At 36.1% G+C, this 27,770-nt stretch overlaps 1 protein-coding gene across 1 annotated transcript in view; it reads right to left on the bottom strand.

The window, feature by feature from the left end:
• Positions 1 to 27,770, bottom strand: part of LOC149791251 (uncharacterized) — a 226,430-nt gene that overhangs the window by 146,407 nt on the left and 52,253 nt on the right. Inside the window, exons 20-31 of the mRNA XM_089969727.1 lie at positions 26,925 to 27,170; positions 26,068 to 26,249; positions 23,899 to 24,063; positions 21,762 to 21,874; positions 18,823 to 18,951; positions 15,882 to 16,175; positions 14,517 to 14,666; positions 11,941 to 12,048; positions 10,697 to 10,803; positions 8,540 to 8,846; positions 7,246 to 7,347; positions 4,337 to 4,465 (exon numbers count right to left, since the gene is read on the bottom strand). Of these exons, the coding sequence (XP_089825853.1) occupies positions 4,337 to 4,465; positions 7,246 to 7,347; positions 8,540 to 8,846; positions 10,697 to 10,803; positions 11,941 to 12,048; positions 14,517 to 14,666; positions 15,882 to 16,175; positions 18,823 to 18,951; positions 21,762 to 21,874; positions 23,899 to 24,063; positions 26,068 to 26,249; positions 26,925 to 27,170 (2,032 nt within the window). The remainder of the gene's footprint in view (positions 1 to 4,336; positions 4,466 to 7,245; positions 7,348 to 8,539; positions 8,847 to 10,696; positions 10,804 to 11,940; positions 12,049 to 14,516; positions 14,667 to 15,881; positions 16,176 to 18,822; positions 18,952 to 21,761; positions 21,875 to 23,898; positions 24,064 to 26,067; positions 26,250 to 26,924; positions 27,171 to 27,770) is intronic.

The raw sequence follows: 27,770 nt of genomic DNA, 5'->3' as shown, positions 1-27,770 counted from the left end.
AAACATACTGCATCATTCTATAAGCCTACACATTCCTGTATACAGCCAGTTCATAATTGATCAAATTAAAAGTAACAAACTTACATAAACATACTGCATCATTCTATAAGCCTACACATTCCTGTATACAGCCAGTTCATAATTGATCAAATTAAAAGTAACAAACTTACATAAACATACTGCATCATTCTATAAGCCTACACATTCCTGTATACAGTCAGTTCATAATTGATCAAATTAAAAGTAACAAACTTACATAAACATACTGCATCATTCTATAAGCCTACACATTCCTGTATACAGCCAGTTCATAATTGATCAAATTAAAAGTAACAAACTTACATAAACATACTGCATCATTCTATAAGCCTACACATTCCTGTATACAGTCAGTTCATAATTGATCAAATTAAAAGTAACAAACTTACATAAACATACTGCATCATTCTATAAGCCTACACATTCCTGTATACAGCCAGTTCATAATTGATCAAATTAAAAGTAACAAACTTACATAAACATACTGCATCATTCTATAAGCCTACACATTCCTGTATACAGTCAGTTCATAATTGATCAAATTAAAAGTAACAAACTTACATAAACATACTGCATCATTCTATAAGCCTACACATTCCTGTATACAGTCAGTTCATAATTGATTAAATTAAAAGTAACAAACTTACATAAACATACTGCATCATTCTATAAGCCTACACATTCCTGTATACAGTCAGTTCATAATTGATCAAATTAAAAGTAACAAACTTACATAAACATACTGCATCATTCTATAAGCCTACACATTCCTGTATACAGTCAGTTCATAATTGATCAAATTAAAAGCAACAAACTTACATAAACATACTGCATCATTCTATAAGCCTACACATTCCTGTATACAGCCAGTTCATAATTGATCAAATTAAAAGTAACAAACTTACATAAACATACTGCATCATTCTATAAGCCTACACATTCCTGTATACAGCCAGTTCATAATTGATCAAATTAAAAGTAACAAACTTACATAAACATACTGCATCATTCTATAAGCCTACACATTCCTGTATACAGCCAGTTCATAATTGATCAAATTAAAAGTAACAAACTTACATAAACATACTGCATCATTCTATAAGCCTACACATTCCTGTATACAGCCAGTTCATAATTGATCAAATTAAAAGTAACAAACTTACATAAACATACTGCATCATTCTATAAGCCTACACATTCCTGTATACAGCCAGTTCATAATTGATCAAATTAAAAGTAACAAACCTACATAAATATACTGCATCATTCTATAAGCCTGTATACAGTCAGAACAACGATGATCCAATGAAAAGATACTGTTAATCTTTCCTTCCAATCCAGATGCTATTCTTAAAATAATTTTGGATGAAACAATATGCATAAACATTAGTTCTCTTGAATTATCTTCATATTTCTGTACCTCTTCATCTCTGCACTATTTGTTTTCAAATTATTCTTATTGACTGGATTCTAGTTAAGTACATTGTTGTTTATAATGCAAACATAAATGTACCAGTCGTAATGTGCTGAAGTACCTTTGTCCCTACCCCTGTCCACATAAAAACTCTTATTCAAAACTGTAAGAAAAAAAAAAATGCTCCATTTTTTACAATTTCTCCATTTTCTCATGGAACCTCAAGTGTCCCAAAACTGGATCCAGTGGGCTAAGCTGCAGTCATCACTCGGATAAAAAATAATTTGCAATGGCCTCATAAACAGAGAACTCAAGATAGGACCCACTGTGCATTGCAGGGACCCAATAGGTGAAGAAATATCTAGGCTGATCAGTGATTGTTTGAGGGAACAATAGACAGTCTGGATGATTTTAAAATATGTTCTTGTGGGAAAGAGAATATGTTCACAAGCATTTTTAACTCCATAGCCAAGCGATTAAATGTTATGATGAATAATATCCCCTCTCTGACAATGAATCTAAGGTGAAGTCAAAGTGAAACAAGGGATTTCTCATCTTGTGCTAGAATACAACTTTCTAGGTGCTGTTTTTGCAGAATGTCATCCAGGTACTTTATATGTCATGTGACTCTTAAGTACAACACAACCATATCCATACTTCTCATGAAGAACCAGGTGTTCAGACCAAAAGGGAGGGCCCTGAACTGATATAACATATCCCTAAATGAGTAATCACCCTCCTGAATATTGCTGAGAACCCATCTTCGTTTCTCCATTTTTAATGACACGGTTTGTGAGCCTACCTGTTTGAATGGTTTGAAGCATGTGATGTACTTGAATATGTCCCCAACCTGGATGTGTGAAAAGTGCCATGTGAGCATGGCATCATTTCTCATTGTAAGAAAGCTGAAGGGGCATAGAGCTGGGACAGAAATGATTTTTTATCATCAATGGTCCTTGAAAACTGTTTTCTTCCCTGAGAAATGGGCTAATAAGACAGTTTTCCTGTTTGTCGTGCTCTGAGGATGTTTTTGTCCATCCTGATTTTGAGGTTTCACGTCTCAAACAAGGACTCAGCTCTAGGATGTTGACCTGTGCAAAGTTTGTTTCTTTGATGGCCAGTATATTAACTTCCCTTGTATAAGCACATAATCACAGGTCTGATGTTTTTTCCAAACGTTTTAACTCACTGATGCTGTTATGTATCTGGCAAGTGTGTATTACTCAGTTAAGAACACATGCCATCATTATTCTGACTCCTCAGCATGACCAGAAGTATTATCAATGGGAGAGGCTAACCTGTATTCCAAATACTGAAATATAACCATGGATAGATCCTACTGCAATATTATGAATAAGTTGTTGTGCTGAGAAAGACCCCTGTCCCATATGAAGTGATGAAGACCTCAACATTCTCTAGCCTGCAACATCTCTACTGATGGTTGGGACCTCTATTTAAAGAACAGGCATACAAGTCTCACTGGAGTTGCTACAGTGAAAAGAAAGGACTGCTGACACTTGGATTCTATCTGTGTAATAGGAGTTTGACCAGACTGAAGGATCTGTTTGAATATCAGCTAGACATTTTTTACCCACTGATCAATAAATGTGGAAACCTGTATATTGCCAATGATATTGCTAGAGCAGAAACTGGAAAACTTCTTTGATTGATGCACAGAAAGCCAAGTCCTCTCTGGACATTGCTGTATCATGTAGGAAAGACTCTGTTTATGAGTGTGAATTGTCGAACACAGAAGAACTGGGTGATAGAGACACATTCTGGAATGAATATGATGAAGCTGAGAAGCAGTGAACAAGACTGAGGATCCTGCCAAATTGGGACACTGTAATCTTGGTATGATCACTGATTTACTAGCAACAGGGACTGGAATGTTGCCACTGATGGTGCCAGCTTGTGACAAAGCTGGTGATGGTAACAGAGCCAGAACTGTTCAAAGTTCCCAGCTCAAATCAGTGACGGTTCAGGAATGATTGGAATGTTACCATAGCTGCCACCTGATTGTACCAGAGCTGTCCACTGATCCCTGCTTGAATTGCTAGTGATCTAGGAATGGAAAGAGGCATCTGGAACTGAAGCATCACCATAGCCAATGCCATGTTATGATGCAACTGGGGCTGTGTCTGTCCATACTGTCAATGGTAGGCTGGTACTGATTGAAGACATTTGTTCTTTGCAGTTGGTGCTGGGAATACCAGAAGTCCACGACAGTAACTGTGTCAAGGCTAGCCATTTTGGATGTTGGGAACTATCTCTTTCATAATGCTTGGATGGGGTAAGTTGAGATTTTGAACCCAGTACTGTGTTCAAGGAATAAGTTAAGCTGAGTTTGTGTCTGAACATGTTTTGATTGTTGAAAAACACAAGTGTCTAAAATGAGTTGAGGCTGTGTCTGAACATGTTTTGATTGTTGAAACACACAAGTGTCTAAAATAATAACATCAATGGTCTGTTGGTATAGAATAACTGCTTCACAGAGTTTATATAGACATAATTTATATAGCAGGTTGTGTCCCAAAACTTTGAAATGATGTGTACTATAGACTTCTGGGCAGGCAATTAAACTGTGTACTTTAAGATGGAGTTAAAGCAAATAATTGACTCAAGTGGAAAATGATTTTCCTAGGTCTCCAAAAATGAGCAAGCTTCCTGGCACAGAAGGTAGGAGTAACTGAGGCATGAATGGTATTCAGCATCAATTCTAGGCATGGAGAGATCACTTGTCTGGCTTCAAAATATGTGGCAGACAGCTTTGAGTTAAAAATAAGCATGGGAAGTTTGAATGGTTGTACTCCCCAACACAATACATGTAAAATAATTTTTTTTGCTTAATTGAATTAAAAGATTCACAAACAGAATTCTAACCTTCTAGCATGCTCATGGTTTCTGGATCAAGATTTTTCTCATCGATGTTTGGAAGGTCGAGTAGCTCATCCTTTGCATCAGTGGACCCAGACTGACCCTCCTTACCATCCTCATGGTCCATTGGCAAATCTGAGAAAAGATTAAAACAAAAGTATTACAATATATTAAATCTGATTTGTCATGTAACTATACCACTACAACTAAACCAACCAACCAAAAATGATGACTTCTGTACTAAATAGTCTCCCACAAAAAATATCACAAGATAAATCAAGTGCGTGATCTGATTTGGAAAGGAAATCTGACTGACTGACATACATTTTTGCAGTGGTATTGTTGTTATAATACTGGCCACATGTTGCAGTGGTACTGTTGTTATAATACTGGCCACATGTTGCAGTGGTACTGTTGTTATAATACTGGCCACATGTTGCAGTGGTACTGTTGTTATAATACTGGCCACATGTTGCAGTGGTACTGTTGTTATAATACTGGCCACATATTGCTGTGGTACTGTTGTTATAATACTGGCCACATATTGCTGTGGTACTGTTGTTATAATACTGGCCACATATTGCTGTGGTACTGTTGTTATAATACTGGCCACATGTTGCTGTGGTACTGTTGTTTTAATACTGGCCACATATTGCTGTGGTACTGTTGTTAACTGTTCTACTGCAAGTTTAGATGTAGTCAGTATAATACTGGCCACATGTTGCTGAATAAATGTTCTAAAATATTAAGATAAAAAACTGCCCACAAAAAAAATGTCAGAAGATAAAGCTTTCCAAAAAGAATGTAAACTTGCAGTACTACATGATACAAGGTCAAAATCTGTAAAAGAGCCATAAAATAGAAGAGACAATGTAAAAATATAATATCCTTAAAATACAGTCAAATTTTTCTTTTAGTTCCAGTGCATCCATTCCTAATAAATGTACTACCATCCTTTCCCTCACTAGATTCACAAGCCCTTCCCTGTACAAATGATTAAAACCTTTCCATCCAAGATCTCTATGTTATATTAGGAATTGCCAGCACAACCAGTATTTTCCAGCTTTCAGTGTATTAGAGCTTATATTCCAATCAACCTGTATTCTTTTTTAACAATGTCTTCCCTATAAGATATAACACCATACAGTACTCAAAATATTTATAAAAAAATCTTAAAATGCAATCCCATAAAAACAATTATATCAGGGAACCTAATGTATCACCTGTTTATTTTCAGTGATGACCCCACCACCACCACCTACATGGCTTCAAAAATAATTTACACTAAATTTTACCACAAAGCTTTGAAATCATTGACATGACTGCTGAAGTTGCAGTGTTTCAACCAGGTTTCAGCAACATGAAGGCCAGGTCTTGCTTGTCAAGCTTGTTACCCAAGTAATGTCGCAAAATGAGCTCTTCAAAGGTCAAAGGTCAAAGGGAAGAGTAAGCATATTGCAGAATGAATGATCTCAATTTCATATGATTCAACCCAAGTACAAAATCCATCAAGGCTTTTAGGAATTACAAGCAAATGAAAAAACTACAACCAAAACCTTAAAAAAATTATGTGACTGACCTTGACCCCTAGGTCAGTGGGGCAAGTGTGCATGCTACAGAATGAATTGTGTTAGTTTCATTATTATTCGTCCCAGGAATAAAGAAAATCCATCAAGGGGTTTATGAAATATACGAGTTTTCTGACCTTGGTTAAAGGTTATAAAGGCATCACAAAATGAATTGCCTTAGCTCCAAAATTATTAGTCTGGATGATGAGACTCTATCAGGGGCTTTAGGAAATATTTGCAAATGGGAAAAAGTTTACCTAAAATTTAAATGCAAATTTTCAATTAATGACTTTGAGCCCAAGATAAAACGGTGTTCATACAGAATTCTGAATGATAAATTCAAAGACTTTTCCAACTTTCAAAGACCACAAACATAGATTATAAGAACTATTTTCGCTAACACTTTGTATACAAGTTATGTTATAAGAGAAAACAATGAATGAAAAATACTACAATATTGTTTAACGATGAAATTCAAACTATAATTTCCTAAAATAGTTACCCATCATTTCCTAACTACTGTAATCTTTGCAAATTTGACAAATGCAAAGGGTGTTACTTCTCATTTAGGACCAAATAGACCATAAGATGTGCGTAGAGCTTCATCACAATCCTTCAAGCACTCTTCTGGTCCATGGCCAGTAATGCTTTTAAGTCCACTGCTGCTAACCAAGTATTACTTATTTTAAAAATTTCAATCTCAGGATGAAAATTTGAGATGTCTAGTAAAACTTCATGAATATAATCAATTTAAGTGCACCCACAAACTCAATTTTTTGCTTGTTATAAAATTCTGCAAATTAGTCTTTCATGGAATAAGCTACCCACAGTCAACAATCTTGAATTCAATAATGTGCAAACATTAATACATCTGTGTTTGTGTACATATGCTTTTGGATTCTAAACATAGCTTTAACAATTTGATTCATATTGGTAAGAAGTCTGCAGTGTGGCAGTTGATTGTGATGTCCAGCACTAGAGCATCATGCTGCAGGCATTTGTCAAGTCCCACCCAGTCATATTATCCAGACACCAGGCTGACCAGTCCTAACACTAAACTCTTAATGCTGTGTACTAAGCGAGGTATAAACTAGAACCATTATTATAAGTCTCTGGTATGACTCGGCCGGGGCTCAAATCCGCAAACTCCTGCATCTCGGGCAGATGCTCTAACCAGATAGGTCACTGGAGTGGTCCGTTTGTCTGTTAATAAGTTTGGTAATCACTATCAAATCTGAACTTAAGTGTCTGCACAGTAAATACAAAGTCAGATCTGCCGACTCAATGTCAGGCAATGTCAGATTCACAGTATGCTGCATAGAGCAACATTAAGGTATATAATCTTACCATCCGATTCTTTTAGTTCATTTTCTATCATTTTGAAGAGATCCTCTTCATGGGGCAGTGTACTGAGATCATCAATGTCCAAATCTTTCAGAGTACCCTCATCTGAAATACAGACAAGCAGTGTAAACTAATGGTTCTTTACAGAGAGAGAGAGAGAGAGAGAGAGAGAGAGAGAGAGAGAAAGAATGCTACACAACAGGTGAGAAATGATTTATTCACAAGAGTACGATGACAGTACAATACATATAAAGAAATCAGACTCAACAGAATGGGAACAGTGATGATTTTGGGATGTCCCACTGCACTGATTTTTCCATCATTGGTGACTGGGAGGTTGTCATCATCTCATGCATAAAAAGACCCCAAAAAAATAAAAATTAAGGTCACTATAGTTGATTCTGGACTAAATCAAATGGACTGCAAGTTGCCCTACTAAATAGGGTGCACTCCTTACCAAAGAAGTATAAACAATTTACTGACTGAGAGAAATATTTTATTGATTCCAATTAGCTTGGGCACAAACTGAGAGCACATGGTTCATGATCAATGATTGAAAATGTCATTGAGAAGATAGTGTGTAGTTGTGTGTGTGATTTGGATTTTTAACGTTGCTTTTAAAAAAATTCAGTCATATCGCTAAAATGTCTGCAGTGTGGCCATTTATAGTGATGTCCAGCACTGGGGCATCATGCTGCAGACATGTAGCATGATGTCACACCCAATCACATCATTCTGTCACCAGGCCGACCAGTCCCAACACTAAGCTCTTAATGCTGAGCACCAAGCGAGGCAGCTGTACGTACCATTTTTATAAGTCTTTGATATGACTTGGCCGGGGTTCAAACCCACAACCGTCTGCATCCAAGATGGACACTCCAACCACTATGCCGTTAGAGCGTTACATACAGAAAAGATAATCTTCTGCAATGGTACAAGACACTGCAACATTTATTTCCAAAATATCTTAACAGGATGGAGAAAAAAATGTAGAGTACAATTTTTAAGCGGATCATTACTCAAGCATGCGGGATTCATTTCTTTATGGAAAGTAAATGGTAGGAAAGGCTGATAATGAAATGTGATTAATTTTCTTGAGAAAACATGAAACCAATAAAAATATTTGCGACCCTCATATTTCCTTAAATGACTGATAGGGACTCTTGGATCTCCCACTTTACGTTTTTAGAATGAACACTGAGAATATGCATAGGGTGAAATGCATAATCTCATTTAAATCAGAGACCTGTGGGCGAGAGAATGAGAGGGAGAAAGAGAAACATAAGAACAGTTTTACCCAGATGAGACATGTCCACATCTTGGTCATCTGGTAGGCCAGACAGTCCAGCTAGTGGAACTGATGCTGATGTCCCAGGAGTTGGCTCAGCTGGTACATCCTGTGGCTGTGTTGATGATGGTTGTTCTTTTGACAACTCTTGTGTAACTGGAGTTGATTTGATGTCAATCTCACTTTCATTCTTGACCTCCAACAGTAACTTCTCAGGACTTGCTGGTGAAGAATGGTCTGACCCAGTGCCAACCAGAACACCTTGCTGAAGCGTTTCTTTTGACTTTTCAAGCAATGACTTGCCAAAGAAGGCCTCCTGAAAAAAAATCCAGAACAAGAATCAAAATGTATGAGGACAAAGTCATTATTTGCATGTATGGAACCATCTAGTCCAAGACTCCACAGAATTTATCTTCATAAAAGTGCTGTCAAAGGGATGGATCTAAGGGTAATTCATATTTAACACTAGCAACTTTTGCCAAGTTATGTATGCTTCAAACCAAAAAATGATAGAATAAAACAACAATAAACATCACACCCAATAGTTCAAGTTTTTCTTGGAAACCGTTCTTTTTTCAGTCTTGGTGATCTTGAATTTTAACCAATAACTGCATTTCTCATCTTAGACGCAAGTCATTCAGATCATCATGTTTTGTGACACAGTGCTTGCATCATTTTGTGGAAACCATTTTTGTTCTCAGAGTACCTCTGACTTTCAGGTCTGACCTTATAAATTCCAATATCAATAGGGGTCTTCTATATCTCAATGCAAGCTATCTACAGAGCTTGCAGTTAAGAACTTTAGTTGTCTTGTGGAAATTGGTTTTTCTTCATTTGGTTCCTGTCATCTTGACTTTTGACCTGTCAACACCAAAATGAACAGAGACTTCTGTGTCTCAAATGCAAGGCATCCATACAATTTGGTCAAACTAGGGAATAAAGATGATAATCTCTGTAACCTCAATATATGACCTATTTAGACCACAAAGTCAGCAAGTTTCTTTTATCTCTCAAGTGTAAGCCATTTACAAATATGATTATGTTAACTGGTATACAAGTCAAGTTATTGTATGAAAACAGTTTTTCTTCTTTCAGTACCTGAGGCCTTGACTTCTGACCTAAAAATAAAAAGGTTTCTTTCTTCCTCCATAAGCAACATATTCACAAAGTTTGGTAATGGTAGATGGTTGAGAACTATACCTACTGTGCAAAAACAAAACAGACAACAAGGACTGGCAGACAGCATCAATACATGATATGCTCCACTCTATGACAAGCATATACAAATCAGAGTACTGAACATACTGGTGGATTGGAGCATTGACTTTCTTTTAAAATGATCATTTTTCTTTTTCAAATACAATAAATAAATAAATAAATAGGAAACTGTCCATGGAGATATCCACATTAGAATCTGTTTGCTAAATCAATGGGAAAAAAAACCAAGATATATATCTGTTTCTTGACCAAATTTTCCTTATCTAACATGGCCTATAATCAAGGCTACATTAATCTAATTGGAGCTGTAGATTCTAATAGTACTCTGGAATTCAAATCTCTTTTCTACTTTCCATTCATGGTTTTTTATAATAGAAAATTTAAGTATTGGCCCAATAGCTCAGCTAGGAAAAATTTATGGAAATTCAGATTTTTTATTTCCTTTGTAAATACGTAGCTTGTTACATATGTTTACAGCACACTAATTGCTAGTTGTACAGGACAGCTGTGCACAGAAATCGACTTTGCCAGCTTTCTTTTCCTACAGTATTGGAGAATACTAAATTCAGTACCAGGATTTACAAAATATGCAACAGAAACAGAAGGAATTACTTTCAATTCACAACACTTTAAGGAAATCTTAAAAGTAGTTTTTATCTTCTGTATATCATTTTGTCTGCCGAATCAAATGAGTCTCAATTAGCAGAAATATATTATTAGTCAAAACTCAGCAAAAATAATACAGGTTTTCTCTACCCTAATTTATTTTACAGTATTTTCTCCCTAATTTATTTCACAGTATTTTCTCTCTAATTTATTTCACAGTATTATCTCCCTAATTTATTTCACAGTATTTTCTCCCTAATTTATTTCACAGTATCTTAAAACACAAGTAATTTCCTCATAAAGGAGGTTTGCATAATGCTAATATATGAACTGCCTGAGTACCTGCATATATGCTGGAAAGCTGTCCAATAGTACACTTTTCCTTTTAAAACCTCGGCGCTTGACTTTCTTCTTTTCTTCATCTTGCCCTTCAGCAGTCTGGCCCTCACCTAGGATAATAAAAATACAAACACATATACAGTTATCTTCACAATAAAGTCTGTCATTGTACCATTATTACTCTTATATAACACAAGAAATGATACGATTTCACTGGTACAATTTTACATTATTGCTATTTTATTACATTTAGTTTAGTTTAAAGCTAATAAGGACAAATTATTGTATAGGGAACACACATTTTTTGTTTATCACTCTTAACTGATTTCAGGAGGGGGTGGAGCAGCTGTTGAAGCTGGAACCTGAATGGCAAGGGGTTCACTACACCCAAGGAATTCAGTGAATGTTGATACCAGAAAAACAAATATGATCACTATCCTTACAAAACACAAACAAAATAAAACCTTTTATATTTTCAGAAACCATTTTAAGTTTCCCTAGTGAACTGCCAATCTGGTACATTGTCATAATTCTTTTCCAGGCAGCACACACTCCCAATCAGTTGATGTAAAACTGATGAGCATCTCGCTAGAGAGACAACTTCCAAAATCTATGGTAAATAACCACCTAGGCAAATAATGCAGTAAAATAGCTGTTATTTTTTAGGAATAAAGCAACAGCCAGATGCTTGGCAGGTAATTACATGGAACTATTAAAATTCTAAACTGTATTCTGACTGAACTGAGAATACACACTAGTTACTGTGGAACTGGTGAGCTGAAAAATCACCTTGGCAAACATCATTATATCTATCAATCTCATTGAACAAGATCTCTTCACTCAGGACATGAGATCATGTCTTATTTCTCTACTGTGAAAATTTCTCTTAGGTGCAACTCCTGTGTGACTGGAAAACAGGACTGCATGACTGCATAGACAAAACTTGTCCCACAGACTACTAAGGTATGCAAAATAGCTGCCTGACATAAATATAAGTGATCAATCTAATGACATCAGAAAGTCACACATGTCATCATATCCCTGGTTATGATTGGCTGCCTTGTGCTTGGGGAAAATCTGGACTTTTTAATAAGCAATTGGCTTTAAGTTGCCATCAGTGAAGTAATGTCAGATCTTTTGACTGGATCTACTGATGCAGTGACACAAGTGGATCTGCAACATTAAGCATGGATAAATACATGTATGAAATCATTCATGCCAGTATAGATTGGCTGATAAAAAATTACCTTCAATTTTGACCTCTGTGCTTTCTCCCCTTCCATCACCTTCAGCTGACGATGTCTGGCGTTTTACCTGAGGACGATTTCTAGGCTTAACAATGAATCCCCCAACACCTGAAACACATTAAAATCAGTTATATGATCAAGCAATCTATCAACAAACAAGAGACCAAAACTGACCTGAGATCAATTATCTGGTTGATGTCCCTTAATTACTAAATACAAGAAATTTATAGGGCAGTAGGGTCATTTATGTATTCTTCCAATGGTGTTGCAGTAAGTTATAACAGCTGTTTCCATGTTTTCCTATTTTTTATATATACATTTCTCCATTCTTTAAGTCATTTCTCCACATCTAAAAGATCTTTATGCCTTGATGCTTTCCATAAATGTTGGAAAAATTCTGCTGATAAGATTAAATTTTAGCTAAAGTTGTTTAAATCTTTTTTTTAATTTTTAGTAATGGTGGATAGGCTTCACCTGTATAAAATTAAATGGTGTTCAGGATGCAACCCCAATAAATGTAACTTTTCTTGGGCTGATAAATACTGGTATCTATCACTTCAAAAGTCAAAATATGTACATTGTTGACATGTTGTTAGAGTATCACACTGCAAAATTTAGAATACAAAAACTAAATCATAGTTCCTACTGATATTCTATTGTCTGAAAAGGATTTCCAGGAATCCAAGAAAAGACTGTTTCTTCTTTTTAACTGCTGTGTTGAAACCATCTCTAATATTTTTTAGTGATATCAAGGTTATCTAACTGGCAATTGTGCCTACATAATCGGAACCACTTTCATTCAGGTCCAACAAGACTTTAACAGAAATCTTTGGGTAAAACCCTTGTCAATAAGGCCATCCATTCAGGAGGAGTGGTGATACGAATTTCAAGACTGCTGCCATAGTAGCCATACTGGATGAAAAATTGGCAAACATTTTCATCAAGGACCAAGTAGATATCATAAAAAGTTTTCTTGTGAAAACCCTATTTCAATATGACCATCCAATCAGGTGGAGTAGTGTTAAGATTATTCAAGATGGCCACCATAGTGGACATTCTGGACATCAGACAGGCATAAAACTTGTATTGATTTGTCAATATGTATACATTCAGTACTACAAGGTAGTGATGATAATAAAACGTTAAAATTTGTGTTAGCAAAGTGATCTGGGGACGTACACATCTTCCTTACCAAGTTTCATGGCAATTCATCACAAGCTTCGATACTCGATGTTTCTCATATTGTGTGCAAGTTGGATGGATAGACACAAGGATTACTATATGAGGCTGGGCTATAAAATGCATCTGATAACAATTTATGGTGTGAAATCTCTGGAAAGATTCTTGTCTAGATTAAAGCAATGAGTTACGATAAACTGGCAACCTTCAAACTTGATAGAAACAACAAAAAAAAAAACAACCAAACAAACAAACAGAATTCCAAAAGAGTGTCTTAAAAGGGACATAAACGAGTGGAATTCAATTGAAAAGTACCATTTGAACCATGTTATTTCTTCCATTTATCAATGATTTACCCACTATATTATGCAGCAATAAGAAAATTATTGCTCTCACAGGTCACAATGTACTAACAAAATGAATGGTCACAAAATTAGCAATCAATGTTCAATCCAACAAAATATAACATCTTACATATTGGCAACAGAAATGAAAACAAAGAATACTTTTTGAGAAAATAAAAAAATGATGCAGTTCTTACTGAAAACAAACGAATTTAGGAGTTGTATTTCACAAGAAGCTCAAGTTCTAAAAAACCATGCAAATGAAGTTGTGAATAAAGATAACAAAATGGTAGATCAACTACAGAACATCTGAAGTCATTGATAAAGAAATACTGCCACACTTCTACAAATCGACTATCAGACCGTACATGGAATATGCAATCTACAAATCAATTATTAGACCCAACTTGGAATAGGCAACACCAATTTGGAATTCTCTGGCTACAAAGGATATCAAAGCAGTTGAAAATGTGCTATACAGAGGGACGATATTGATACAGACACTGCAAGGTTTTTCATGTGCGGATGGACTAAAATATCTAGGACTGCCTCCTTTACAGCACTATTGACTTAAGAGACACAATTCAGGCCCATAAAATTTTGAATGCTACCTACAGCATTGTTGACTAAAAGGCACATTTCAGGCCCACAGGATTTAGCACCCTAGATAGCACTGTCGACTAAGAGACACATTTCAGGCCCACAGGATTTAGCACCCTATCGTTAGCACTGTTGACTAAGAGACACATTTCAGGCCCACAGGATTTAGCACCCTACCTATAGCACTGTCGACTAAGAGATACATTTCAGGCCCACAGGATTTAGCACCCTACCTATAGCACTGTCGACTAAGAGACATATTTCTGGCCCACAGGATTTAGCACCCTAGATAGCACTGTCGACTAAGAGACACATTTCAGGCCCACAGGATTTAGCACCCTAGATAGCACTGTTGACTAAGAGACACATTTCAGGCCCACAGGATTTAGCACCCTACTGATAGCACTGTCGACTAAGAGATGCAATTCAGGCCCACAGAAATTAGCACCCTACCAATCTTGGCTGGATCTCGTCTATTTCTCTTTCTTTTCTCCTCAGCTAGCCTCCTGAGAGCTTCAGCCTCAAGTCTCTGCCGTGATTCCTCATCTAATGTTAACAGGATTTGACTGAATGCATCATCTTTTGCCTTACTTTCCTCAGCTTCTGAAGATGTAATTAAAATGATTTTATACCTTTTATAGGAAAAAACTATGCATGGTTGGATAGGAATACATGGTACCATTGTAAAGAAGACAAATTCAGGTGTATGAAAATATGCCCATATACAAGTTTACTCTCATACAAGTGATTATGCAGGTAAATTAAAAGCAAAATTTCAACGTATTAAATTAAAAATTTAATTGAAGCACTTAATGAGTAATATTTGGTTTGTTTTTGATCCAGTGTCTTACAAATCATGGCACGAATAAATACAATGTTATGTCACATTTTAGGGAGAGCCACATGTGGTTAACAATATTTCTACTGGTGTTAAAAAAATTAGATACACAGGGTTTTATGTTCTTTTTCATGGAGATCAATGTGAATAAAAACATGTGCTTTGATATTACAGATAATAATTTTTTTTTTAAAGTCCAAGATAGTTCTTTGGTCAGCAAATCATCTACCTGTATCATCAATGAAATGCAGGTAGTTTTACCTGCACAAACATGTAACATAATGTTTCTGAAATTACAGTCACTAAAAATTTTCTTAAAATACTGAAGAGGTATTCAAGATGTGTATGCTGGGTCTACTCATTCATAAAGTATTTGAACATTACGATCTGTGTAGATTTAGTCCACTGAAAAAGTTCAAGTGTAGTACACATTCATGAGTTACAGTCCTTCAAATAACTTCGTAACTACTGCTAACAAGCCATTCTGGCTGTAAACATTCCTTTTCTTCTTCTTGTATATTTAAAAGATCAGAAGTCCCATATTTTTAATTATTTTGTCCCCAAACAATTCAGACTCATCATCCAAAAATGGACACCATTTTTGGCATACTTCACGGCCTTTGAAGATTTACATTTACAGATCGGACCCCTGCCCCCTTCTTGTTAACAAACTACCTTAAAGTCCAAAGGCATCCAATTGTAAGCAAATGAATCATACTACAAATAATTATTCACTAATGAGGTACCCCTGACATTTATCAATCAAAGAATAGATTATCAAAACATGAAATGTATGTTGGACTGGAATACTAGTCTGCACAATTGAGTAGTTATTGTTCCTGGAATGCTTTACTGGTCTGCATTGTTAAAGGTGTTAAATATGAAGGCTAGCAAATTTGTGAAAGTCTATGAAAATTTCAATATATGTGGACTTTTGCAATATCAATAATGTGACCACAGAGAACCTTCAGATAACATACCCTTGTCTTTATCTTCTTCATCTACAGAACTGGCAGATAGAAGCCTCATCATTGGTACTGATGAAGATGTACCTTCCTGACTTGTTCCTTCAGCACTTACAGACGCACGCCTTTCTGCTTCTACCTCCATCATTTTTCTGTGTAACTCTTCTTTCTGTTCATCCCAGCCCTGAGGCTTCTTCCCCCATCGTCGATTTCTTTTTATTTTGGGGGCCTCCATTTTAATGCTGTCAATCTGCTGTCGACCCGCCGCAGATAGATACACTCCGTCTATGAAATAAAGTCTTGGTGGTTCTGCAAAAGAATCCACAAATGAGTCTAATGATTTTATTATTCCTGTGCCATTCTGAAGAAGGGTGTCTTTTCTGTATACATGTAGTAGTATTTACAAACATCAAAGCACCTTTCCTATTTGGTACCAACAGTGTGCGTATGTGTGTGTGTGTGATTAGGATTTTTAACGTAGCTTTAACAATTTTTCAGTCATACCACTATGATGTCTGCAGTGTGGTAGTTTATAGTGATGTCCAGCACTGGGGCATCATGCCCCAGACATGTAGCATGATGTCCCGCCCAGTCACATTATTCTGACAACAGGCCGACCAGTCCTAACACTAACCTATTAATGCTGAGTGCCAAGCAATGCAGCCTGTTGTACCATTTTTGTAAGTCTTTGGTATGACTTGGCCGTGGATCGAACCTACAACCTCCCGCTTCCAAGATGGATGCTCTAACCACTAGGCCACCAGAGCGGTGGTGGTGCCAACAGTAATTCTGACTGGACATGAAAGCAATAGTAAGTAATGTTTAAAAAAATACTTCAATCTCTGGAATACAAGTTGGAGTGATAGGAGTCCTACAATGTTTGACATCCATCTTGATATTTATGTTATATGCTTACTCTTTTTTCTAAGGAATCAAATTCTGACACATGTAAGTGGTTGTCTTTTCGAGTTCTGCTGACATATTTTATTCGGTTGAAATGTGATGATAGACGAGGAATGTTGGTTAAAGGAGGCAGACATTTCTTTAATGAAGATTAGTATTTGTCTTTGTTTCCTTAAAGAAATATAATCCAACTTCAACTGACTTGAACGCATCCACTTGCTTGTGTCAGAATTTTATTCAATCAGGAAAAAGACATCAGAGTAAGTATAGTTTGACTCAAGCGAATTATCCTTACAGCCTTGTGTTCCTTAGATGATAGGTTTTGCCACATTGGTAATTAAACTTTAATCTCTGGTAATGTATCAATAAAGGCTGCCAAAACGGTGAGATATTGCTGAAAATTTGGCCTCAAGTTTCCCCGTCAGTCAACCTGGGAATACACTATACAATGCCATTTATTTGAAAGTAAGATATTGACCAAAAACAATATAAATGTCAGGGTGAATGTTTTACGTTGTATGACTAGGGTTGATATGTCTGCAATGACTTTAGAAATTTGATCAATCCCCCAGGATTTTGGGGCATGGAAACCCACACATGTTCAAACAAGGAGGGTAGGGGTGTGGAGGTAATGATGCTTTGCCTAGACATCTAATTGCTGAATGAGAATAAGCAACAAAAGAACTGAAAAACTGAAAATTTCTGGTCTATCAAACATTTTTGCCTCTTATTCATGTCCTATATACCTGTAGATTACATAATGAAAATAAACTGAGATATCTTTTGTTGTTGTTGTTGTAGGGTTTAACGCCATTTTTCAGCACAAGATAGGCTACAAATGACGGCCAGCATAAATGGTGGAGGAAGAACCTGGGAAAACCCCAGAAAGAACCACTGACCAACGAGAAGCTCCTGGCAAGCTTTCTCATGTCCCACATTTGCCAAGTCCAAGACTTGAACACACGCAGACAGAGGTGAGATGGCAGTGATCCATAACAATGAGTGCTTTAGACCACTTGGGGACTCCAAGAGATCTGTAAATTGCTACATTTTTATTGGCTGTAAAAGTATAAACATGTACGTTGTTAAACCAGCGTGAATTTGGGCAATAATAATCTCTGTTATTGGAAAGAAAAGTATGACCTGATCCTTCATAAAACTGCCCTGCATCTAAAATAATGTTCAGTTATCATCATCATCATTAATATTATTAATTTTTATTGGCTGTAAAAGTATAAACATGTACGTTGTTAAACCAGCGTGAATTTGGGCAATAATAATCTCTGTTATTGGAAAGAAAAGTATGACCTGATCCTTCATAAAACTGCCCTGCATCTAAAATAATGTTCAGTTATCATCATCATCATTAATATTATTATTATCATTATTATTATTATCATTATCATTATTATTATTATTATTATGCGCTTCAGACAATATGATCAAATATAAAGAATTCCTAAAAGATTTTGAAGAATTTTTTACTTCTTTCGAAATGAGCACAAATATGAAACTATAAGAAAAGATAAAAGGTAAAGATGTCCAAATTTTTTATAAAATACAAAAGAAAGGAAGATGAAGATAAAGTCCTAAATGTACTGGGTCAAATTTTAAAAAAATATAAACCGCACATCATGATAATTAAAAATAACTGATTTGGACAAAGTGCTTTCATTAAATAAAATTGATAACTTTTACTGCTGTACATGTTTTGATATTTTTCTTTTCCCTTTTTGTTAACTGATACCAGCATGTTTGATTAACAATTTCTAAACTATAAATATGCAGGACTTGTACAAAAATGTCAAATAACACTTTTAATGCCATTTATCTGATAATGAGACTTCATGGAAATAACTACTGTGAATGTTTTATTGTAGAGCACATTGTCTTAGATCATTATTGTATAATTCTCCAGATTGTCAATAGTAGTTTAGGAGAGAAGACATTTGGGCAATCATTTCTTGCGATCGTTTTAATGTACCACCAGACCTGTAAATCCTGAATTATGGATTGATCTAGAAAAAAGTTTCAGTCTGTCTCAAAAACTTACCAGATTCTTTTGGAGGTGGGGGTAAGCTTAGAATAGGTGGCGTGGGTACTCTTATTTCCTCTTCCTTTGGTGGTGGTGGTGGTGGTGGTGGCGGTGGTGGTGGAGGTGGTGGTGGTGGTGGAGGTGGTACTGAAATGTAATAAGTAAACTCACTAAAAGATGTTTACTAAAATTTTAGAAACTGTTTATTAATAGTGATATCTAATGGTTTAATACAAGTTGAACTGATAAGTTATGCAAGCTGTACAGTTTAAGGCAATTTGAACATATAGCAAAATACAAGTTGAATTGTTTCATGCAAACTGAACTAATTGTATAATCAAGTTAACTAATAGCAGAATTTAAGGTGTGTGTGTGTGTGTGTGTGATTTGGATTTTTAACATGGCTTTAACAATTTTTCAGTTATATTGCTATGTTGTCTGCAGTGTGGCAGTTTATTGTGATGTCTAGCACTGGGGCATCATGCTGCAGACATGTAGCATGATGCCCAACCCAGTCACATTATCCTGACACCAGGCCTAACACAAACCTCTGCTGAGTGCCAAGCGAGGCAGCTATTAGTATCTTTTTTGTATGTCTTTGGTATGACTTGGCCAAGAATCAAACCCACGACCTCCCAAATTCGAGGCCAATGCTCTAATCACTAGGCCACCGGAGCGGTTAGAATTCAAGGTAACTAGTAACATAATGCAAGTTAACTAATTGTACAATGCTTAACTAATAGCATAATGCAAGTTAACTAACAGTATAATGCTTAACTAATAGCATAATGCAAGCTGAACTAATGACAATGCAAGCTGAATTAACAGTATAAAAACGTTTAACAGCACTACAGTGATCCCCCTCTTAAAAAGGCACCCTTACCAACATCCACCTGTTTTAGCACTAACATTTTTGTTCAAAAGTACCCATTTAGTACAGCAACCCCTCCAATATGGCCAGCATATGGATGCAAAACTATCAAATTTCCTCCCCATGATTGGCCCTATAATAAGGTTTACAGGAAGAAATCACAAATATTTGTTGGTTTCTAAATTCAAGACAAACACATTTATTTCAACAAACCAATAAAGTAACTTTAATCCATACAAAGAGCTAAGTAACCGAATTATCCCTACAGCCATGGAAACTACTATTATTACCAGCATTAATAATCAAGATGAATTATTCAGCTTAAGACAGCATGCTGTCTAGTCACTAGAAGTAAAATTATCTTAGCAACTGTGGCTTTTCTCTCGCACATTACAAACTTTAATAGAAAGGATGTCACAATAAAACCAGTCTATTATGTGACAAGTTAACTTAATCCATGTAAAATTTGAGTATTTATTTCATGCATTTATTTCAAGCAGTAACTATACAGTGTCAATGCAGGCATAAGTTCTTACAAAAGGTGCACAACATCAACAGAAATTCTCAGTCTAGAAGGAAAACTGAAAGCAATTTGACTAATGGAAAAGAAGGATAGTCCTTCGATCATACCTGATAAATCTAATATCAGTACATACATGAAATGGATGGATATTGTTAGTTACAGCCAGATACTAAATACCATGATTTTAATGACAAGGTTTGTTTTGTACCAAAAACGATGCTTACTTAAAATAATTTTAAATATGATTGTTTCAGGTCACACTATAACATGCCTGTAATTTTTAAATGAAATATTAAGTACTTAAAAAATAGCAATGCCTTTCATGCTTTGTAAGTGTTACTCACATCTGTGCCTCTTATAAGGCAACTTTCCTGCAAGAAGGCATCGACTTATAGAGGGTGAAAAATGTACTATAATTAAAGGCATAAGGTAAGTTGAACTAACAGTACAATGGAAGTTGAACTAACAGTAAAATGTTTGAACAGTACAATTGAAGTTGAACTAATAGTACAATGGAAGTTGAACTAATAGTACAATGGAATTAGATCAGTACAATGAGAGTTGAACTAACGTTTAATGGAAGTTGAACAGTATGGGGAGCTGAACCAACAGTTTAACGAAGTTGAACTAACAGTACAAAGGAAGTTGAACTAACAGTACAAAAGGAAGTTGAACTAACAGTACAATGAAGTTGTTGTTGTTTTAATGGGGTTTAATGCCACTTTTCAGCACAAGATAGGCTATACATGGCGGCCAATATTAATGGTGGAGGAAGAACCCGAGAAAACCATAAAATGAACCACCAACCCACAAAAAGCTACCGGCAAGCTTTCTCTCATACCCACATTAGCCGATATATAATGGAAACAGTATGGAAGTTGAACTAACAGTATAATGGAAGTTGAACTAACAGCACAATGGAAGTTGAACCAAAATAATTAGGTAATGAAACAGAATGGATATATTGGTCTTAGTACATTCCACAAAAAAGAATGAGAACAGATTCTAATCTGTCATTTATTAAGTTCATGAGCATCAGACCAAAATTTTATCTGCTTTTTAATGCTGAAAAGTAGTAGCCTAAGGGTTGGAAGGTCCTGTAGTTGGCCAATTTAGGGTCATAGCAACAAAGGTTGGGAACCAGAGGTAAAGAATAAAAGTTTGATATCCTAAAAGACAAGTAGAAATGTACTCACCTGTAATACATTTCTGTAAGTTTACGTTTGAATAACTATTCAAATGTGTTGCAATGCAGTGTTTATTTAAACATGAAATAAAACTTCAAGTAAGAACAAACCAATATTTTTCAGATAATTAGAAGCAAACCCTAACAGTGGGACACAAAGAACGTGTTTCAGTGTGAAACACGCATTCATCCCATGTTACAGACGTGCACTATTGCTTTGACTTGCATATGTTTGTTACAAACAATTACAGTTCGGACAGCTTGGATGGACATGCAAGCATGCAAAGTAAATCCTAAAAACTAACCACTAACCAGTTCTAGAAGAAGGGTAATACAAAAAGTGGCTTAACACATTTGAGACTAACTAAAACACTTACATGGTCCTGGTTGTCCAGTTTTTGGACGACAGTACAGACAATGGTATCCAAAGTCTGCTGCCCTCTCTGCATCATCTTCATTCTTTATCCCATCACACACTGCATGAAGCCATCTTGAAATTCAAAACAAACAAAATGTTCAAATATTAATGAAGATACGTTGAGCACAAAAGAAGAGACCAAGTGGGCCCAATAATGTTCAGCTGACTTGCACAACTGAACGATTTGCCATTTTATTAGGCAGGCTAATGTAGTATTGCATGAACAAATCCAAGGTAATGGGACTCCCAAACTTTATATCAGATCCTGTTCATAATACAGTTTATTGGATATCTTCACAATACAAGTGTATTAAGTCTGATACACATCTGATCTGAAGTAGTCACTAAAGCAATGACAAGAATGATGAGCTCAGCCAATATGATACAAGATCACTTCATCCATATCGTACCTGTCTAAGATCTTGAGAACTTAAGTCAATTTATCAAATTTCCTTAAAACTGAAATAGAAATAGTTTCCAAAATGGTGACATTTTTAGCCATACAAAATCAGGACAGCCTCATCAATATTCAAGACTCTTGCTCTTTATCAAATTTATCCAAGATTTTGATAGTATGAGCTCATGTTCCAAGTTTGATCAAAATCTAATCAGATAAGCTCATTTTCCAAGTTTGATCAAAATCTAATCAGATAAGCTCATGTTCCAAGTTTGATCAAAATCTGATCAGATAAGCTCATGTTCCAAGTTTGATCAAAATCGAACCCACAATGATTACAAGCTCAGAAATATAGATCCCAGAATGATTACAAGCGCTGGACTATGGACCCCAGAATGGTTAAAAGCTCAGCCATTCAGATGTAAGATTACCTCATTAGATCTCATCCAAGATGATATAAAATACAGTCCAAATTTGATCAAAGCAGACTTGTGACCTCCATAGTGGTAACAAGCCATGAGAGTTTGACAAGAAAACTGCCTTAAAGTAATGTGAGTGTGAAAAGAAAACAGCCTTACAGCCATGTGAGTTTGACAAGAAAATTGCCTTACAGCCATGTGAGTTTGAAAAGAAAATTTCAGAAATCAGAAGTCAGAAAAAGGGAATAAAGTTCAAAGTCTTACCAAATCTAAATGTTATCAAGATTGTAAGCATCAATAGTTTGGTATGATTCTAATTTAGTTTTTCTTATTAATTATGTACATATCTTCAGATTTCTGCATCTCAAGATGAAAACTATTATTTCTGCCAACCTAAATGCTACTTTAACAAAAGACTGACCACTGCTTCAAGTCCTTTGTGTGACACCAAAGTGTGAAATGTCTTTTGATAATATGGAAAACAAAGTCTTCAATGATACTATTAATAAAACATTGTTTGCATGGTACTGATTTTGTATACTACTCTAACCATGCATAAACATTGTTTGCATGGTACTGATTTTGTCAACTACTCTAACCATGCATAAACGTTGTTTGCATGGTACTGATTTTGTCAACTACTCTAACCATGCATAAACATTGTTTGCATGGTACTGATTTTGTAAACTACTCTAACCATGCATAAACGTTGTTTGCATGGTACTGATTTTGTAAACTACTCTAACCATGCATAAACATTGTTTGCATGGTACTGATTTTGTAAACTACTCTAACCATGCATAAACATTGTTTGCATGGTCCTGATTTTGTAAACTACTCTAACCATGCATAAACATTGCAACCTTAAATGGGGATAGGAGGCCCCGAGTGGCTGAGTGGTCTAAAGCGCTCTTCGTTACGGATCACTGCCATCTCACCTCTGTCTGCGGCGGTTCGAGTCTAGGATTCAGCCAATGTGGGTATGTGAGAAAGCTTGCCAGTAGCTTCTCGTGGGTTGGTGGTTCTTTCCGGTGCTTTACCAGGTTCTTCCTCCACCAATAATACTGGCCGCCATGTATAGCCTATCGCGTGCTGAAAAATGGCATTAAACCCCACAACATGTGTGAAATTCCAGAACACGCAATTCCCACCTTTTCTTTGAAGGCAAGGGGTAAAAAAGATATAACACTGAGAACTTCAACATTCTGTCAGACACTGATAGAAAAACAATACATATATCATGTTTTATCATATGGGTGTGGGAAAAACAAGCAACTAACCTGTCACACTGCAAACATTGTATCAAAAGTTCCTCTTCTTTGTATGACCTCTTACACACCAGACATGACAGTTTGCTTGAACAGGGCCCACACTCAGTGTAGTTATTCTGCCAATCACAGCCATATCCTGGATCTGTTGAACCGCAGTACACACAGTTAACACACCTGTAAGATACAATGGTAATATAAAACAAGTTTAAACTAGATTAATTGCAAAAAAGAAATTATTGTTTCAAATAAATACCAAGATACATATGCATTAGGAAAAAAAAATGCTATATTTTGAATCTAACTCTTCTGAAAAAGTGACAAAAAATAAAAGGATGTAACCTCTAAATTATCTCCCCTTGCACACTAGGGAAAGAGGGACATTGACAGTAATGTGATCAATAAATATTTTTAGAGAAACATTATTTACTAAAAATCTTTCTCCATTGAATACTATACGGCGCAAGAGGCAGAAAGACAACTGTGTCCAACCTCTATCACTGTTACCACTCAGGGACCACAAGACTTTACTCTTGAAAAAAGGATCAGTTTTTTGTTGTTGTTCTAATGTGAATGCTGCACAACCAGAAAAGTATGAAATTGATATCGTGCAATCTGACCTCTGTTGGGTTCTGCTGATGGTTGTTACCCTACTGATACAAGTTTCCCAGCCAAATATAGCTAAAGCTATAAACCTCATGCCCAGAATGAAGACTGTGCTGTCATGAAAGTAACCATAGGGGCAGCCACCAAAGGCCTGACAAAATTCATCTCTCACCTTTGAGATGTCCTATCGTACAGACAGAAAGACTGCACATACCAGCCAAACTGACTCCAAGTTGTCTCAAAAGGAGACATTGTTTTCAAATGCAAGACTTAACAAAATTTCTTGAATTTCATCAGAAAAGTTTTTTAGAAGGTGTACCTGATCTGAGTATGTTGTTGTTGTTGTTGTCATATGGTTTAACGCCATTTTTTAGCACAAGATAGGCTATACATGGCAACCAGTATTAATGATGGAGGAAGAACCCGGGAAAACCCTGGAAAGAACCATCGACCCACGAGAAGCTACCGGCAAGCTTTCTCACATACCCACATTAGCCGAGCCCGAGTCACGAACCCACGCAGACAGAAGTGAGATGGCAGTGATCCATAACGGTGAGCGCTTTAGACCACTTGGCCACTCTGGGCCCCTCTCTGAGCATGAATAACCCATTTGAGACACAAGGTCAGTGCTTCAGTGGTATGTCTTGTATTCCCACCTTAAGAAAAAAACTACTGTTAGGCAATATAGAAGGTCTTCATGTGCCTGAGACAGCATCTGATTGCTTGAACCAGAACCTGCAACTTTGCCCCTCTTGAAAGATGAATTGAAGACAAAGTTGAATGACAATCTTCTAATTGTCTGTAGATGGGAATCTGTTCTTCAGAGAAGAAATCAGAGAATGTTGTTTGACAGCATTTCAAAAACACCACAACAGAACTGGAGGAAACCTGAGTTCACAAAATGGTCATGCAGCTTACTTACCCTGCACACTTTTCTTATTGTTGGTTTGATGCCATTTCTTAGTGCAAGATAGGCTATATATGACAGCCAGTAGAATTAGTGAAGGAAACACTGCAGGATACAAAAGTTCTCTACCTTTAACACTCCAAAACAGGAAATGCATTTTTACTTTGTTCCAAAACAAGCAAAAGCAAAAGGAAACAATAAGATGAAAGAGATAAATGCAAAATCTAAATGTTGTGGGGTTTAACGCCATTTTTCAGCACACGATAGGCTATGTATGGCGGCCAGTATTAATGGTGGAGGAAGAACCCGGGAAAACCCCAGAAAGAACCACCGACCCTCAAGAAGCTACTGGCAAGCTTTCTCACATATCCACACTGGCCGAATCCGAGACTCGAACCTACGCAGACAGAGGTGAGATGGCAGTGATCTGTAACGGAAAGCGCTTTAGACCACTCGGCCACTCAGGGCTCCTTAATGTAATTTTGTAATAATAAACAAAAACCTGATAAAAGTGCAAACATGAATGGAATGTCAATTTAATGCAAATGAAGTGCAGATCTGGTCAAATTATCCATTTCTGGTTATGTACATGTCAAACAAAAGAACAGATTATATCTACGTTAAAGAGCACGTTGAAAAAATGTATGTCATTGATCGCTGTTGCTCACCATTTGCACTTCCAAGTGCCTTTAGGTACATGGTCTAGAGGAGGATCCAGGCAGTAGGTGTGATAACTTATGTCGCATTCATCACAAAGCAGTAAAAGTCCCTCATCGTGTGGCTCACCGCAACCCTCACATACTGTACAGTCTAGACAACGCCATCCCTTCTGCAGGATTACTTTAGTCACCTGGACGATTATATCAATATAATTACATTTATCACTCCAGGTTTAAAATGAGAGCCTTAAAAAGTATCCAGTGAGAAAATGTAAAGCCAGAGGCAAATTCACAAAATACAACCTAGTCTTGATAGATCTAAACTTCTGTTCCAAATTGTCAGACATAAAATATAACCCATTTTATTGATGTACTACAGCCTTAAATATGGCCATCAAATACAAGGATAGCATTTAAATATGGACTTGAATGGGAAGATATGAATAATTTTCAGATGATTAATAACAACAAAGCAAGATTATTTAAAGATTTTTCTCAAAAACAAAATTTTCCAAATCTGCATGAACAGAGACAACTAAAATTGCAAATTGGAAAATTAAAAGCTATTTGCAGTCACTCTTTCAATACAAGTCACCTCCCAAGCATCGATCATACCCATCTAGGATATAAAAAAGTACTTTTCTTCCACTGATCTTTAACTGTTACCTCCCTGTAACAGCTGATTCTTCTAAACAGCCAAAATTTATTTATTTTCTGGGTTGTCGATTTAGAAAGGTTGCACTGCATGTAGTTGTGATATATGTATATTGCAAGCAGGAAAACTGCCACATTACAATATGGAATTATTTATATGCTGAACCTGATGAGTGTGACACAATTACATAATAAAACAATGTATTTCTAACCTTTATACTGACGCAGTATGGATGATAGACATTGCCACATTGTGTGCATACAATCAACTTTGCTTCTTCTCCCTGACCAAAGCTTCCACAGCTTTTGCACACATCCTGGTCAAAGACAAACCTGTCTTTGGCATTGGCAAGAATGATTGTTGATGGATGATCATCGCCACTGTCATCATCATCTAGTTGTGGCTGCTGCACTGGTGGAGCCTTCTTAGTGATAGTGCCTGTTGTGGGCGAGCCAATCTGAAGGCAAAATATATTAAATTTCATTTAAATTCCAAAAGCATATGCACTTGCAAGTAAAATTTAATAAAATAAAAAGCAGCATTGGACTTCACAACTTTTTAGCTGTTCTTTAAGTACTATGTTATAATGTCGTCAAGTCATACACCTTAAGTGTATAGATAACTAGCTATTTTCTTTTAACAATCTGTATGTTGTTAGCAAAGATGCAGCTTTAAGTATGCTTTCCTTCTGAGACAAATTTTCTTTATAAAAACAGGAGGTCGACGTGGGTCTGAGATTATTCATGTAGTGGACATCTACCCAAAACTCAATAAGGAAGGACAAAAGTTAAGAGAATGACTGAGAGCAAGATGCAAAAGATACGTCCCATGCATATACCAAAGCATTCAGCATAAGACTGAAATTTAAACAATTATTGTCATACCAGTTGTCAGCTGGAGAAATTTATGTTTTATTAACAAGCTTGGAATCACTTTAAGGTAGACAATTACTTTGTTGTGCTCCATTATATTAGCCAAGATGGTGACGTTGATTAATAGTGTTTGCTCTTAATCCCATGTACACCATTATCCAGCGTGCATAATTTTAGTTGTGTCA

Source organism: Sinohyriopsis cumingii, chromosome 9 (assembly GCF_028554795.1).
Source record: "Sinohyriopsis cumingii isolate HCF-2022 chromosome 9, ASM2855479v2, whole genome shotgun sequence".
NCBI classification, from domain to species: domain Eukaryota; kingdom Metazoa; phylum Mollusca; class Bivalvia; order Unionida; family Unionidae; genus Sinohyriopsis; species Sinohyriopsis cumingii.
The sequence above is the reverse complement of the archived record's forward strand: the minus strand, read 5'-3'. Positions and strand labels throughout refer to the sequence as shown.